The sequence below is a fragment of the Giraffa tippelskirchi genome, chromosome 1 (genome assembly GCF_054371585.1).
Source record: "Giraffa tippelskirchi isolate mGirTip1 chromosome 1, T2T-mGirTip1v1.2.pri, whole genome shotgun sequence".
Classification (NCBI taxonomy): Eukaryota; Metazoa; Chordata; class Mammalia; order Artiodactyla; family Giraffidae; genus Giraffa; species Giraffa tippelskirchi.
The window spans coordinates 66,074,001-66,090,970 of record NC_137275.1 but is presented as its reverse complement, the minus strand read 5'-3'; the positions used below and the strand labels follow the sequence as shown (position 1 = coordinate 66,090,970).

General features: G+C 47.1%; 1 protein-coding gene across 19 annotated transcripts in view; it reads left to right on the top strand.

The window, feature by feature from the left end:
* SLC34A2 (solute carrier family 34 member 2) overlaps positions 1 to 16,241 on the top strand; it is a 194,937-nt gene extending 178,696 nt beyond the window's left edge. For all 19 annotated transcript variants that reach the window (XM_081538154.1, XM_081538369.1, XM_081538098.1 and 16 more), the window contains 12 exons: positions 975 to 1,089; positions 1,200 to 1,334; positions 2,315 to 2,443; positions 3,860 to 4,003; positions 5,152 to 5,263; positions 7,440 to 7,635; positions 8,532 to 8,627; positions 9,039 to 9,159; positions 10,345 to 10,512; positions 11,889 to 12,005; positions 12,102 to 12,226; positions 13,837 to 16,241. In XM_081538154.1, coding sequence (XP_081394280.1) covers positions 975 to 1,089; positions 1,200 to 1,334; positions 2,315 to 2,443; positions 3,860 to 4,003; positions 5,152 to 5,263; positions 7,440 to 7,635; positions 8,532 to 8,627; positions 9,039 to 9,159; positions 10,345 to 10,512; positions 11,889 to 12,005; positions 12,102 to 12,226; positions 13,837 to 14,463 — 2,085 coding nt within the window. In that variant the 3' untranslated portion in view covers positions 14,464 to 16,241. The remainder of the gene's footprint in view (positions 1 to 974; positions 1,090 to 1,199; positions 1,335 to 2,314; positions 2,444 to 3,859; positions 4,004 to 5,151; positions 5,264 to 7,439; positions 7,636 to 8,531; positions 8,628 to 9,038; positions 9,160 to 10,344; positions 10,513 to 11,888; positions 12,006 to 12,101; positions 12,227 to 13,836) is intronic.
* The last annotated feature ends 729 nt before the right edge of the window (positions 16,242 to 16,970 follow it).

Sequence of the window (16,970 nt, the reverse complement as noted above, 5' to 3'; positions counted from 1 at the left end):
CATATCTTGGGTCGTTAATGAGGCCGAACTCTTACTTTGTAATAAGTGTTTGAGCCACTTGTACTTCCTCTTCTGTGAATTGCTCATTCCAGTCCTTTGGGTTGCGTTATCTGACGTGTGTCAGGACAAGAACTGCAAGTAGTGGATGTTCCGGCGTGTAGGGAGCCAGGTTTCCTCTTCACGGAGCTGAGAAAGGCTTTGTTGAGAAAATGGGTTGTGAGGAAGTCTCTATCAGAGGCTAGGAAGAATGTGGTTCTGACAAAGTGTTGTTAATCCAGGCAGCACAGCCTAGTAATCATTGCTTCTATTTACCAGGCACTTTCTGGACATAACCATTAATCTCATAACCCTACAAAGCAGGAAGCATTGCCCCCATTTTATAGATGGCTCAGAGGCCTAAAGGGACTCTCCTAAACATACGCCCACTGATAAGTGGCACCTGTGGGCTTTGAACCAGGTCTAATGTATCTTGCTTCTCATAGAGGACCCAGCGGCAGGTAAAGCAGGTAGAGTGTATACGAGTACGAACACAGACCATAAGTCCACAAGATGAGGTCTGTTGCAGATCTGCAGGTGAGCTTGTCCTTTCATGAGAAGCAGATGGGGAGCCCATTGGATAGTCGTGAGGGCTTGGTGGTACCGCGAGTTGATGAAGATGAATGGGTTCATGTTCCCTTTCTGACTAAAGGAGAGAGTCACAACAGACCAAGACAGACAGAGCAACCAAAGGAGGCTCGGCTGGTGTGTGGATCTGAGGTTAGGATGGAAACATAGGAACCAGTGATTTGGTTTCGTGACAGCCTGGGTGAGTGAGGGAGGGAAGGAGGCCTCCAGCGGCATGAAACATGGTGCTTAAGGGTCCACACTTAGGACGTATAAGGACGACTGAATCTTTGCAACCACTGGCTCTTCTTGTGGAAACTGAGTGGGCCTCCTTTCAGTGGCTGCTTCTATAAGCTGTTTTCCTATCACAGACCATGGCTCCTTGGCCTGAGTTGGAAAATGCCCAGCCTACTTCGGAGAAATACACTGTAAAGGCCGATGGTGAGCCGTCTGCCAAGCCTGAGAAAGGCAAGGAGACTGGAAAAGGTAATCCCCCCCCCCCCACCTTCAGCCCTGGGCTGGGCCCCTTGGGAAGGCCCCAGGAGACCCAGGCCTCGTTCCTCATTCTTCACGGCCTTCTCTGCTTGTTTGGGCAGATGACACCGGCGCCCCTATCACCAAGATAGAACTTGTGCCGTCTCATTCCACTGCGGCACTGATCGAGGAGCCCACCGAGGTAGAAGACCCCTGGGACCTGCCCGAGCTTCAGGACACGGGGATCAAGTGGTCGGGTAAATGAGGGCAGCCGAGGCAGCTGGGAGGGGACTGCTCGTGGGCAAGAGACTGAGATCACTATCTTTACAGTGGCACCTTGCTGTCATCTTTTCCCTTCATTGTTCAAGCAAAGGTCCTGGCTTTAAGAGTCAAGCCTCCTGTGATTACTGGGGGATCTTTTATCCTTTCATTCATTCATTCAACAAATGAACCGGCACCAAGGTTATAACCAGACCAGACCCTGTGCAGCTCCACTATGTGCTGAACCAGGTCCCAGACACCGGCCAGTGCCGTGGATGCAGCAGGAAATAGACGAGGCCCCATCTCCGAGAACCCTGGGGGTTGGGGAAGAGGGGTCCCCAGACCTCAATGTGGGCATCAGAGAGTATAGAAGGCAGTCTACATAGACAAAACAGCAGGGATGCAAGCAGATGCTGCACTTCTGTTCCAGGTAGAGTGTAAGGTCAGTCTGCAGGTCAGGTAGAAGCAGAAGAGAGCTGGGAGGGAGGACGTGAGAACCACTTTAAAAGTGAGTGGAGAAAACGGCAGCCAAAGATGCAGCCTTCCAGGACATAGGAGGGCCTGGACCCTCCCCAGATGGAGGCTGTGATTGCTACCTTGCAGCCACTTTGTTGAAAATATTCTGTGTGGTTCTGAAGGTGCTTAGAAAAGCCTTTATCTCTGACCTCGCACTTAGCAGGGGGCAAGTGCTCGTAAGTGGCTCATCAGTGACACTTGCTCTTGCCTGTGTGTGCCCCAGACTTCACCAACCCCCTCCTCCCAGAGCCCAATCCTTTAGACATTTCACCACAGGTTTCAACTGAATGGACTCCAGTGGTAATTACTTTGAAAACTACAGCCAGCCATGAATGCATCCCATTGCTAGGTCTTGCTAGATTTAAGACGATCGCTGCCTGGCTAGGAGGGGAGTTGGGGGAGTTCTGAGCTCATCGTCAAACTTCTCAGTGTTTCAGCCATGCCTTTCCCCCTCCTCCAGAGAGAGACACCAAAGGGAAGATTCTCTGCATCTTCCAAGGGATTGGGAAATTTATTTTACTTCTGGTGTTTCTCTACTTCTTCGTGTGCTCCTTGGATGTCCTGAGCAGCGCCTTCCAGCTAGTTGGAGGTATGGATGGAAGAGGTCAAAGGTCCGGGTGGGGGTGGTGTTTTCGGTGAATTTATTTCAGAAAGTCACAATTCAGCAAGCCCCATGCAGTTGCAGTCTACCCGAGTGTTCTAGGAATGGAAGTCACCTGAGATCATCTGAAGTCATGCCCCCATTTTACAGAAGAGAAAACCAATGCCCATGAGAGGGTTATGATAGGCTGGCTGAAGTGGCTTAGGCCAGGCCAGAGCCAATGCCAAGGGCAAGCCATCAGCTCCTTGTGTTTGTCTGTGATCCCCGGACAGGAAGCTGTTTGACCTAAAGGCTTATGTGAGGGTTTCTGGCTGTCTTGGGGCCTCGCCACCTGAGGGGACTATTGACTAGGAGTGTTCTTAAGCTAAAGCAACCACTAAAAATCAAAGTTGGTCCTTTGCTGGAGAAGGACAGGGGGTCCCTTGTTGGGGGATCTGCTTTCACTGCAGTTGCCTAAACACCTCCCAGGACTGAGCATGGAAATGAGGGGTGAGGGGACCCAGAAGTGAAATTACTGTATGCTTGGTCACCTGCCTATCCCCAATGGGCGACAGTAGTAAGAGCCAGCCCTTTAAGTGCCTACCGACATAGGGGCATTGTCTTAAACATTCCTTGCCAAAGTCACTCCCACTTACAGAGGAATGGGCCAAGGCTCTAGAAGGTTGTCACCCAGCACTGAGTTTCACAGCCCGTAACTGGCATAGTGGGATTCAAACTGAGATCTGGTGACATGGAAGACCATAGGTTTCTGCATCCCTTGGTTCTGTTCTTAAGAACTCTGTGGTTTAGGAGAACTGGGAGAGTGTGAGGGGCAGACTGACTTGCTGAATGTCACTCTGGTCCACCCCTATCCCATGCAGCATCAGCAAGGGGCCTTGCTGTCTCTCAGACAAGGCATTCTACTCTCAGTGTTCTTTTAAACATTAACTGGGGGGATGGATTGACGGACTTAGAGCACCCTCTCAAGTGATGCTCCTAGTGTTCAGTTATGGACTGGGGCTAGGGGCTTGAATCAAAGGGGTTGGATAGAGAAGAACGAGAAGATCTACATGGACAAATCTTGTGAGTTGGGAATACATCCCTGACCAGAATGAGGCCATCAGGAGATGCATTGGCATTCATCAAAGTACAGAGCTGAGGCCAGATTCGTGATCAAAGATGACTAGAGGAGGGCTTGCTGATGAAAGTGGTTGAAGTAGATAGGAAGGTGCAGGGTGAAGGGACAAGAGGAACAGGGGTGGGTGGGACTAGAGCAGCACTGGGGAGAAGCCTGAAGAAGCAAGATGCCTGAGATACCACCAGCAAGTCTGCAGGCTGGTACCTCTAGCCACCGGCCAGTAACTTGAGTCTGGTCACTCAGTGCCTACCTAACACCCATCACATGGTTATGGGTTTGTTTTTCAGGAAAGGTAGCCGGGAAGTTCTTCAACAACAACTCCATCATGTCCAACCCTTTGGCGGGGATGGTGATTGGGGTGCTGGTGACGGTCCTGGTGCAGAGTTCCAGCACCTCCACGTCCATCGTCGTCAGCATGGTGGCCTCCTCATGTGAGTCCAGGCACCCGTGAGCCCAGACACATTTCAGGCATTTCCCTGTTCAGCTGGGGAGGCTGGGATTTACTCTGAATATGTCCAGGCTTGTTGCCATTACTTTCCTAACTTGTCCAATTATGATGTGCTCTGCTTAGACTATGGGCAGCTTCCTGTTGCCCTTCCCAGGGCTGAGCCTGAAAACTGGCCCCAACACTAGAAGACTCAGTTCCAAATTCCCTAGAACTGTGTTGTCTAGCTACATGTGGCTGTTTTATTTAACCTTAAATTCAGCTGCTCAGCTGCAAGAGCTGTATTTCAAGGGATCACATGTGGCTAATGGCTGCCATATTGAACCACATAAATTTAGAACATGTCCATCATTGCTCTCAGGGCTAAGAATAAAACCTCATGTAATCACATCACATGTTGGCCTCGAGGCATTTGAGCTTGGGCACCTGACGTTACAAACTTGAACCCACTCAACGTTTGCCCTGGCTATGTTGAGATAGACCCTCTGAGGGGAGCCAGTTTGAACTGGTTAATTTTCAACCCAAACCAGTATTTTTATCTAAAATTAAGTAGAACCACTTTTCGAGGACCAAATTAGAAAAATATTCATTACTTCTGCAAAGTACTTTTATGACTTATACTTTTTAATACTTCTTAATACTTTTATATGTACTTTTATAAAAGTACTTTTATACTTTAGAACATATGGCAATGTGTTAATTTTGTGAGAAAAAGATATTGCCATAAATTTTCCCTAATAAATACACAGGTCCTTATTCATTGTTTTCTGGTCTTCTTTAAGCTACCCTGCCATCTGGAATGGGGGGACAGAGGGATTTAGAATGGGACATTTAAACTTTTAAATTGAAACTTTTAAACAGGAGGGTTTTGTGGAGTCTCTGAATTCCCTGCAATTAAGTGCTGAAATTTTTTATTTTAATCTTCTTTGGCATACATGCCTAATTCTATAGTGAGATGCCTAAGTTTTTTTCAGATTCACAGTGAGGTGCAGACCCTAAAGAGATTAAGACCTGGTGCTTTAGGGGATTACCAGCCTGAATGAGGTTAGTTTGTCTTGGGCCACATCAGGAACATGGCCAAGATGCCTTCCTCAACTTTACTAAGTTGCTAACTTACTCTTTTCCACCCTCCAGTGCTGCCCGTGCATGCTGCCATCCCCATTATCATGGGGGCCAACATTGGAACTTCAATTACCAACACCCTCGTGGCGCTCATGCAGGCAGGAGACCGGAAAGAGTTCAGAAGGTAGGAGGCTTGGAGTGAGCCTTGGCCACCACCAGGCCCATATAGGGGTTGGCCAAGTTTTCCTAACTGTCGTTGACAAGAGAGCATGTTTGGTATCCCTGGACCTCTTAGAAGTAGCTACAGTGGAGTAGGGCTGGAGGCTGGAATCACATACATACCAGTTGGTAACTCAGCTCCATGATCTGCAGAGCTTGGATAACAGTATCTATCAACCTCCATGTTGCCTAAAGAAATTAACACAATCATATAGATAAATACTTAGCAAGGTGCCTGGCACCTAGTCAGGGCTGCCTGAATACAAATTTTATCTAGAAGCTTGACCTGTGGCATAGTTAAAACAAGGCCAGTTAGAATAGCATTTACTATCTCACTTGGAAATAATTATAACTTCCTAAAGCTTCCATTAAACACAATTCCCAGCCTCTCCTCTGACTGGTTATGGGTTTTCCCAGAGCTTGTTAAAATAGTGAAACAGTCCCCATCCAACAAAGCCAAAACCACCAATTTGAAAAGGTACAGTGCACCCCCAATGATCATAGCAGCATTATTTAGAACTGCCACCTAAGAATGGAAGCAACCTAAGTATCCAACAGAGGAATGAAAGATGTGATCCATCTACACACACACACACACATACATATACATACAATGGAATACTACTCAGCCACAAAAAAGAAAAGATTTTTGTCATTTAAAGCAATATGGATGAACTTGGAGGGCATTATGCTAAGTGAAATAAATCATACAGGGAAAGACAAAAATTGTATGATATCACTGATATGTAGAATCAAAAAAATACAACAAACTTAATGAATAAAACAAGAAAGAAGCAGACTCACAGATACGAGAACAAACTAGTGGTTACCATTCGGGGGACAAAAGGGGGATGAGCAAGATAGGTGTAGGAAATTAAGAGGTACAAACTATTAGGTATAAAATACGCTACAGAACATAGAGCCAATATTTTCAAATAACTATAAATGGAATAAAACCTTTTAAAATTGTGAGTCACTGTATTGAACACCTGTAGCTTATATAATATTGTACACCAACTATGCTACAACTGTCACATCAGACAGATGACATTAAACAGGCTGGTGGGGGTGGTCAGCAAACACCATCTCTTGTGCACTGGCAGGCACCAATGTCCTCAGAGCCATTCATTTTCTGTCAACCATAGCTGAACTCCTGATCCGTGATAAAATGTTCTGAGGTCTAAATTATAACACGTGTCACCTAGGGTGTTTGCTAATTTGATCTTAAGAAACTGACTAGACTTTTCTATGTACTATTTATTAATATAGAAGCACAAAGAGGTTAGGTAACTTCACTGAGGAGCATAGCTGGGAAACTCAATCCAGGTTTTCTTATTGGAAATTCTGGGTTCCTTTCACTGTTACACTAATTTTTACCTCTGGATGTATAAAGATGAAAGTGCTTACACATAGAATATAATTGATCTAGCTCACCCCCTTTTGAGATATTTAAATAGATTGCTTTCAATAATATCTTTGGAGATGTGTATTATTCTTTTCTGGTAATTTTTTCCTGGAGAGATTCCTGAAACAACTATATCAAACACCTATAAGGCTTTTTAACAGTTTTCCAAACTACAAAGAAATATTTGTAACACTTTGAGTCAGCAGTGTATGAAAATGTCTTAAATCACCCTCTCCAGGAAGCATAAGTAAAAATTTGTACTTGCAAACAAATTGCAAATTTCTAAAGGAAGATTGTGTTCAGTATGCATGATTCAGAAGGAGTCTTGATGAAGTTTTTTCAAACAGCCACTTGCTGAATTAATAATTGCAGCCAAAATAACCTCTATTGGTAGTTCCCTTTCCCCCACACAGAGCGAACTGTCTACTCTCTGATCTGGTGGGAAAGGTTCTGCCAGGCAGTAGGAGACGAGATTCCTGGACCCAGCACTGCTGCAGTCATCTTCGATTTCTCTGTTTGCTGGTCCTCAGTTTCTTCATCTGATGAATGGCCGGGGGTGGGGGGTAGTGTTAAAACCACTCACTTTGGGGATTGCTGTAAGAAGAAAAGTGAGATTGTATACCTATATGCATATAGGTAGGTGACACCTAGCAGATAATACAAGTGGTGACCTGCCTAGATGGTACCCAGGCACTCGATGACAGGTTTGTCTCGGGGTGGGGTTCTCCTACTGCAGGGCCTTTGCGGGGGCCACTGTCCATGACTTCTTCAACTGGCTCTCCGTGCTGGTGCTCTTGCCTCTGGAGGCCGCCACCGGTTACCTGGAGCGCCTGACCAACCTCATAGTGGAGAGCTTCCACTTCAAGAATGGAGAGGAAGCCCCAGAACTTCTGAAAGTTATCACAGATCCCTTCACAAAGCTCATTATCCAGGTAACCTGGCTTCCTGCAGAGAGGGGAATGGGATGGAAGAGATGGATGAGGGTCTGTAGTCACTGCCCTTTAGCTGCCTCTGAAAAAAATCAAGGGAGGCAGAACTTCAGGAACACCAGATGGGATGGAGTTCTGGTTGTTCAGTTGCTCAGTCGTGTCAGACTTTTTGTGACCCCATGGACTGCAGCACACCAGGCTCCCCTGTCCTTCACTATCTGCTGGAGTTTGCTCAAATTCATGTTTGTTGAGTTGGTGGTGCTATCTAACCATCTCATCCTCTGCCATCCCCTTCTTCTGGAGTAATTGGCATTTATTATCTCCGTGACTTCAGCACACGTGTATCATTTTTATTAGCGTGGGAGTGGTGGATGGTAGTGAGTGCTTCTCGAGATTCAAGGACTCTCCATTGGACACTTGGTTCCCACCTCTGACTTCGGCACCCCTGGGCTCACTGATTAAAGTCACATCCTACTCACAGCCAGAGAGGAAGAGTTTACTGCCTTTCCTCCCATCTTATCCCTCTGCTTGCTAGGGTCTGCCCATATTGTTGAAATAAATGAAAGAAGGCTTTGTAGATGTTGCCTTGGGGAGAAGGGGCCAGCTTGGACCTTGCTCGTTCACTCTTACCTTCATTTTTTTCTCTTATTTGATTATCCAATGAATATTCTACTGCATGCTTCCTAGATACAGGTCCATTGTTCACACCAGTCCTTCATTTATGGAGCACCCACTGACATCGAGGTGCTATGCTCCACCCTGAGAGTGCAGATAGGGTGAGTCCCAGCTCGCCACTGCAATCTGGTTCACGTCCTCAGAGCCCCTCTTAGCAGCTTAACATCTGTCGCACAACAGTTTTGACAATGGGCTGACTCTCTTCTGTCCATTGCTTTCCTCAGCTGGATAAAGATGTTCTCAACCAAATTGCAATGAATGATGAGTCGGCCCAAAACAAAAGTATGATCAAGATTTGGTGCAAAACTTTTACCAACATGGTAAGTTTCTCAGAATATTGCTGGGTGGGTTAGAGCTTTTGTCTGCACTGGATAAAGCAAGATCTGGCATTCAGATTGGGCATATAAAAGGTTGGGAGAAAGAAAAATCGAGGATTCCTGAAAAGTCAAAACTAGCCAGTGAGAATCCTTAAGTCCTTACATTCTAGATGGACAAACATGCTGTAGGACAGACAGGACCAGCCCACATCATGGACACGTTATTCCTGGCTAATTATGTTCATGTCTCCTGGCTTATCTCTGGCTGCCACCTTGCTTCCATTTATAGAGGGAGTTGTGAAAGCAGTGTACCACACTTATGGAGTCTCCCCTGATGCCCCAAATTTCCCTCCATTCCCCATCAGAATTGAGGGTTGTAGACGATGCATAGTATGTCTCATGTTTGCCACCCAGACTGAGAGAAATGTCACCGTCCCCTCGCCTGAGAACTGCACCTCCCCTTCTCTCTGTTGGACGGATGGTTTGTACACCTGGACCATCAAGAACGTGACCTACAAGGAGAACATTGCCAAGTGTGAGTGGAACTCACAGAGCATCAGCCATTGGGACAGGCTGTCTGGGGTGATGATGGTTATTTCCTATCTGTGTGGAGCCCCAATAAGTGAAGGAAAGAAGGGCAGTGAGATTCACTGAACACCAATCCTACATGGGACAATGAGCTGTGAGATTTCACGGCAGAAGAAACTAAGGTGTGGGGACATGGGGTCAGGCTCAAGCTCCCCCTGTAAGGAGAAGAGCTAGGACCTGAAACTCAGTTCTTCTGGCTGTTCCAGATGAATTCAGAACTCATCAACAGATTCCAGAGCACTCCCTCCATGGGCTTTGGTATCTCTTTGGCAGTAACTATAGGGAGATGACAGCCTGATTTGAAGGTGGTGTGGGGCATATACAGAACAGATACCATCACCCTTGAGTCAGGAGTTCCTATTGTACAGTAGGACCCATTTGAGGCACTGGGGCTATAGCACTGAACAAAGCAGTGAGCTTACTGCTCCAATTGGAGCAGTGATGCTCCAATTATTTAAGAAGCTATACTGTTACCTCTGGACTCTTTTATGGCCCTGATGCTAGTTCTTCTAATTATTTATTCCTATGTTCCCATTTGCATATCTCTGCCTCTCCTCCTCTCCATGCATCCCCACATTAATTCTGAGCCATATACCTTACTACTCCAGTTGTGGTTTGCCTCACAGAATCACGTGAATGTATCACCTCTTGCATTGTAGCCGTTGTACATACATTAAAATAACCATGTTTTTTCTGGAATCATCATGGGGACACACAGGGATTTAAAAAAAGAAAAAAACACAAGCAGTTTTATAATTAACAATTGTTCCCACTCTGACTTGCCCTTCCTGCCCCAACTTGCTCCTTGAATACTTGTAGGTATCCTCATTATCATGAGTAAAACACAGAATGGGATTTAGAGGCAGAAGAATGGAGTTGGAGGCCTGAGTCTGCCCCTGGATTTTACTACATCTTCACCCTCATGAGATACCATTGGCCTAAACATATCCACAGGGTTATACTTAGCTGCAAGGGAGGCTTGAAAGAGTGGTCTTTATTCTGCGCTGCCCTGTGTCAAGCTGACAACCAAGATTCTGTTACTTTGAGATAGAAGGATACTGGGAAATAAATAACAGTCTGTGGCCACCAGGGGCTCCATGCCCTCCTAACAAGGGCTGTCTATGGTCTCCAGGCCAGCACATCTTCGTGAATTTCAACCTCTCAGATGCTATTGTCGGCGCCATCCTGCTGGTAACCTCCCTGTTGATCCTCTGTACCTGCCTGATCCTAATCGTCAAGCTCCTGGGCTCTGTGCTCAGGGGGCAGGTGGCTGCTGTCATCAAGAAGACAATCAACACTGGTAAGCTTGCCGCCTCTCATTCTGGACCTTCTAGGGGTGGCACCACTCTGCCCCTCCCCCATAGGGGAGCTCCTGTTGATTCTCTTCTAGCAACAGCCTCTACATGGAGTTTCTGTCTTGGCTCTAAGAAGCTGTGAAAGTTACAATGCCACTTGCCCTCGAAATCCTCCTTAGTGTTTTGAGTGGAGCCTGGGGAGCACTTGTTTGCAAGGGCTTGAGAAAGAGCCAGCTTAAGTTCAAATTGCTGTGAGTTAGGCCTTTCTTCCTACCAGGTTCCCTGTTTGTCCAGGATTCTACTGAGTCCATCAGGATCCCTTAGGTAATAAAGGGTAGCAGAAGTCCACTGTGACCCTTACTTCCCTTCAGCTCTTGGGAAGAAAATGTGGTTCTGGATAAATGCATCAGCATTTTGAAACAGCCAGTGAGACTCTATTGCTGAGAATGGCATCCTGGCCAATGAAAACATACCCCATGAACTCTGCCTATGAAATGGGGCTGAAGATGTCTACCTCCCAAGGTTGTCATGAGGGTGAGCTGAGTGACTTTGTTGTTATTTGGGTGACATCTTAGTGTGGCTCAGAGGGTAAAGTGTCCACCTGCAATGCAGGAGACCTGGGTTTGATCCCTGGGTTGGGAAGATCCCCTGGAGAAGGAAATGGCAACCCACTCCAGTACTCCTGCCTGGAGAATCCCATGGACAGAGGAGCCTCATAGGCTATAGTCCATGGGGTCGCAAAGAGTTGGACATGACTGAGTGACTTCACTTAGTCCAACCACTGTAACAAATTCTCGTAGACTGGATGGTTTAAACAACAGAAATTTGTTTCACACAGTCTTGGAGACTGGGAGGTCCAAGGTCAGGGTGCCAGCACAGTTGGGTTCTGGTGAGGACCCACTTCCTGGTTTACAGATGGCTGCCTTTTCACCATGTCCTCACGTGGACAAGCTCTCCCTTCTATAAGGGCACTAATCCACTCTTGAGGACTCCAAGCTCATGACCTAGTCATCTCTCAAAGGCCTTACTTCCTAATACAATCACATTAGGGGTTAGGGTTTTTAACACATGGATTTGGGGTAGAGGAAATGACACAAACATTCCATGCATGACAGATGGGTTCAGCATTCAGAACACCAGCAAACATGCGTTTTTGTCTTGGCAACACATCCTTGCTTCCACCGTTCGAATATGCAAGGTGAAAGAATGCTAAATCCAATTTGCAGCTTCAGACTTCTGTGTGAGCGTGGACAGGAGTTTACACATCCTAAACCTCTGGCTCAGTTGTGCTGCCTGGGTCCTAGGGAGATGCCAGCTGGGCCTCCCAACCCATGCCTCCTCCAGAAGGATTATGATGCATCTCTTATCCTCTGTCTTCCAGATTTCCCTTACCCCTTTGGCTGGGTGACTGGCTACCTGGCCATCCTTGTGGGGGCAGGCATGACCTTCATCGTTCAGAGCAGCTCTGTGTTCACGTCTGCTATTACCCCACTGATCGGTGAGTTTCTCCCCCGGCTCTCCCTCTGTCTGCCATTACCATCTCCTGCCTTCCTCTGGGGCTGATGCCACAGGCTTTGTATTTTCATCCCCCCAGGTATCGGTGTGATATCCATTCAAAGAGCATATCCACTAACGCTAGGTGCCAACATCGGCACCACCACCACCGCCATCTTGGCCGCCTTAGCCAGCCCAGGCAGTACTTTGAAGAGCTCACTCCAGGTAAGGAAATGCTTCATGGGACAGGGGCTCTGGGAGGGATCCAAACCCATCCATGGTCTTGTAAGCACATGGTTTCTAAACAAGAAACCAAGTCAAGCTTTTCTATGTTGTGTCCAAAACTGTGATGTGGAGATGCCTCAGGGAGACAGATTTGAGAACAACCAAAGGCACCTGCTCCCTAGAGTGGCAGTCAGACTCCCATCACCAGTGGTTGTTTAAACAAAGGTGAGGTGGCTGTTTTGCTGGAGGAGGAAAGGGTATTCCGGAAACTTTAGCTACCACTTCCTGTCTCCTTGCCCTCCTCTTGGCAAATTCTGCCTGGACAATGGGAGGTCACTTGTGTCGTAAGTCTGGCATTGAGAAGAATCAAGGGGATCTGCCTTGCCTGGATCAGCTAGGTGACCTTGGGCAAGATGACCTTTGAGGTCTGAATCACTGTCCCCCATTTACACACCCAGTGCCCTTAGACAGGTGATCTAACCTTTGAGCATCAATTCCCTCATCTGAAAAACGGGAACCATAATCTCAGCTCACTAGGATTATTTTAAAGGTCTGATGAGGCTCTGCCTAAAGCCATGCTGTCGATAGAAGTATAGAATGAATATAGAATATGTGAACCACTCATGAAATCTGAAACTTTTAGTACCACAGTTTTCAAAGTCAAAAAGGAACAGGGAGGTTAATTTTAATAATGTGTTTGATTGAACCATTATCATTTCAACATGTAATTGATATTAAAAATGGTGAGATTTTATATTCCTTTATTAAAAAATTAATTTATTAATCCACTTATTAATTTGCTTTTGGCTGCACTGGGTCTTGGTTACTGCACATGGGCTTTATCTAGTTGCAGTGAGTGGGAGCTATCTTTGTTGCCTTGAGTGGGCTTCTCATTGTGGTAGCTTCCCTTGTGGAGCATGGGCTCTAGAGTACGGCCTCAGTAATTGTGCACAGGCTTGCTTAGTTGCTCCATAGCATGTGGAATCTTCCCGGACCAGGAATTGAACCCATGTCCCCTGCATTGGCCGGTGGATTCTTAACCACTGGACTACCAGGAAAGTCATCTACAATTTTTTTGGACTGTCTTGGAAATCCAGCAGGTATTTTACGCTTATGCCACATCTCAGTGGATAGTGACTAATGTATCAGATAGGGCTGGTCCAAAGCCCCTAACATCATGCTCGGTGCCTGGTGGGAACATATAGGAAAATACAAAGTGTGGCCTCTGGAGCCAGGCTATCTGGGTTTGAATCCCATCTCCTATCTGTGTGACTTGAGGAAAATAGCTTAACCTCATAGTGCCTCAATTTCTCAAAGTTCATTGTTAGATTTGTCCTAATGGACTTCAGGCCCTGAAAACTAAACTGTGATTCAGGTGGTCACTTCCCTTGCCTGCCCCTCTCCCCACCTCGCCCGCCCCCTGCCCCCCGTCCCCTCTCCGCGCCCCCCCCCCCCCCCCGCAAACACACACACATTAGGCCCTCAGCTAATGTAATCCCTCCCACCCACTTTGGGCTGAGCTACGAAGGTGAGGAGGACCCATGACTCCACTTCTAGATGACGCCCTCTTCTCTCCCACCCGTTCACCTCTCCAACCCCTTGCTTTTCAGATTGCCCTGTGCCACTTTTTCTTCAACATCTCAGGCATCATCCTGTGGTACCCAATCCCGTTCACTCGCCTGCCCATCTTCCTGGCCAAACGGCTGGGCAGCATCTCAGCTAAGTACCGCTGGTTCGCCATCGTCTACTTGATCATCTTCTTCTTCCTGATTCCTCTGGCGGTGTTTGGCCTCTCCCTGATTGGCTGGCCAGTGCTGGTGGGCGTGGCATCGCCCATCGTCCTTGTGATCTTACTGGTGGTGGTCCTCAAGATCCTGCAGTCCTACTGCCCGGGCGCCTTGCCCCAGAAGCTCAGAAACTGGGACTTCCTGCCCTTGTGGATGCGCTCCCTGGAGCCCTGGGACAAGCTCATCACCTCCCTCACCAGCTGCTTCCAGATGCGCTGCTGCTGCTGCTGCCGGGTCTGCTGCCGCGTCTGCTGTGGGCTGTGTGGCTGCTGCAGGTGCTGCCGTTGCAGCAAGTGCTGCGAAGACCTGGAAGAGGTGAAGGATGAGCCGGTCAAGTCCCCTGAGGCATTCAATAACTTGGCCATGGACAAAGAGGCCCAGGATGGGGTCACCAAGTCTAAGGTGGATGCCTCAGGCACCAAAAATATTTCCAGCATCACAGCCTTGTAGGTAGGGGCTGCCCGGAGGCGGGAGGAGGGCCCCATAGTCCACACGCTCTCAATCCCTCCTGGTTCTTCCTCCACTTCAGGGGAATCCCTTCCCCATTGAGAAATGACATCCATCCCAGCTCTCATTCCCTTGGCCCAGTGTATCAAGCCCACACAGTAGTTCCATCCCAGCCTCACGCTCCCTGAGCCTTCGAGGCTCGGGAAGGCACAGAACAACACCGAAAGAGAATTAGTGAAACCTGGTCAGAGAGATGATCACAATCGCCCCAGCACACAGCTGGGTTGGTCAATAGGACTTTTTTTCCCCCCGATCATCCTCTTCCAAAGGAAAAGCCCCAAGGGAGGAATTTAAGGAAGGTTCTCAGACGTGCATGTTCACGTACACTTTTCTTTATTATGATCCAGCTCAGGCTTCTCTCTTTTACCAAAGACTGGCTTCAACCAAGAGCAGCTGCTCCCATACAGTCCAAGGGCAGCCCAATTCAGGGGAAAAGGTGTAATTGTCTGGGGATTTGGAGAAGACTGTCAGTGTGGCCTTTTCCCCTTCTCAGTGCTCCTCACATCCCCTGGCAGGGTTTTCGTAAGAAAGCAGTCCTGTCCCTGAGCTGGCAGGTGGAGAATGAGAGCTGGGAATTGGGGAACATTTGGTGGAGATGGTTCATCTCTGCCACAAGAACCTTGGATGCTTCTTAACCCAGTTAATTTAAAAACCAAATCGGCATACATTCTTGCTAAAGCCTAGTGCTGATAAAAATCACCCCTGCTGAATCTTCTGGAGTAAGATATGCCGGTTCTGAGTCCCCTCCACTCTGCCCCCTGAATCATAAAGCACCTGAGCGTAGGACAGCTCTATACCTCTCTCTGCCCCTTGGCTCCTTGTACAAAATGACTATCTGGGTCAGCTTTCAGTGGTCAGCTTCTGTCCATACTTCCACCCACCCGTCTGTCCCTCAAAGGGAGAACCTCTTTCCAGACATTCTCCCATAGTCCCATCCATAAATGAACTTTGGTTCATCTGCCCTCTCTCCATGTCTGCAAAGCTCCAAATTTTTCACTGAGGGTAGAAACCAGGGCATGGCTGGACTGCCAACAGAACTATGATCATCAAGTGGCATTAGGGTACGTGCATGTCTGTGGATCCAAGAAGTGCACTCCTTCTTGGCCCAGATGCCTTCTCTGTGCCTTCAAGAGCCCCCGTTATTATTTACACCTCCTCTTGCCATTGCTTCTTACCCTCCACAAACCTAGTTCTCCCTGGAGAGAACTGGGAGCCTGGGAAAGGGGATCAATGCAGCCATGCTCCCAGACCCTGTCCTTCCCCATTCTAGCTTCTCAATCACTTTAGCAGGTTGGGATACCAAACTGAGCCTTCCCTTGACCTTCCCTGTGTAGATACAGATTCCCAAACAGAGCCATTTATACTCTATATTTATACTCCTGCAACTGTACAGCATTTTTCGTAAGTTATATAGTAAGTAGTACTGTGATTTGTGTTATGTAGTGCTCTCATTTGGAAACCAGGCCAGGTTCTACTAAGAAAGACCACCTTTGTATATTTTGTAATACTGCCTTTTAAACGTGCTTCCGCAGCCACACCCACACCACACACCTCTCCAAATATGTAAATATGTAAGTTAAACCTGGGCAGGGCTGTGGTCCTCTTTGTACTCTGATTTTTAAAAATTGGATCCTTGTACCTGCGTTGACTGTATCTTTTTTTCTTTTTTTTACTGGTTGTGGGAAGTGAGAGAAATAAAAAAGATAATCAAAACCCTAAAAGAGCAAGTTGTTTTCATTCATAGGGAAATAAGGACCTCTGAGATCTATTTCCTGAAAATTTGAGGTCATTCCTTCATTTAATGTCACTACTCACCAACAGCACCAGCTACATAATTTGTGGAGTCCCTCATTCGAAAAGCAGGAAAAAATGCCATGAGAGGTACTAAAAATATCAAATTTTCCTTTCTACCACAGTCCCTCTTTTTGACTTTTAAAAAAATTACTATTTAATGCTAAGTTGAAATTTTAAAATTACTAGTGTGAATTTTATGGTTCCTCTCTATATTGTGATGCCAGCTTTAAACGCAAGCAGGGCTTCCCTGGTCGCTCGATGGTAAAGAATTTGTCTGCAGTGTAGGAGACCCGGGTTCGATTCTTGGGTTGAGAAGATCCCCTGGAGAAGGGAATGGCAACCCACGCCAGGATTCTTGCCGGGAGAATTCCATGGACAGACCATGGAGTCGCAAAGAGTCGAACACAACTGAGCGACTTCACTTCAAGCAGGAACTTTTTTTTTTTCTTTCTTTCTTTTTTTTTTTATTTATAAATTTATTTATTTTAGTTGGGGGCTAATTACTTTACAATATTGTAGTGGTTTTTGCCATACATTGACATGAATCAGCCATGGGTTTACATGTGTTCCCCATCCTGAACCCCCCTCCCACCTCCCTTCCCATCCCATCCCTCTGGGTCATCCCATTGCCCCAGCCCTGAGCATTTGTCTCACTC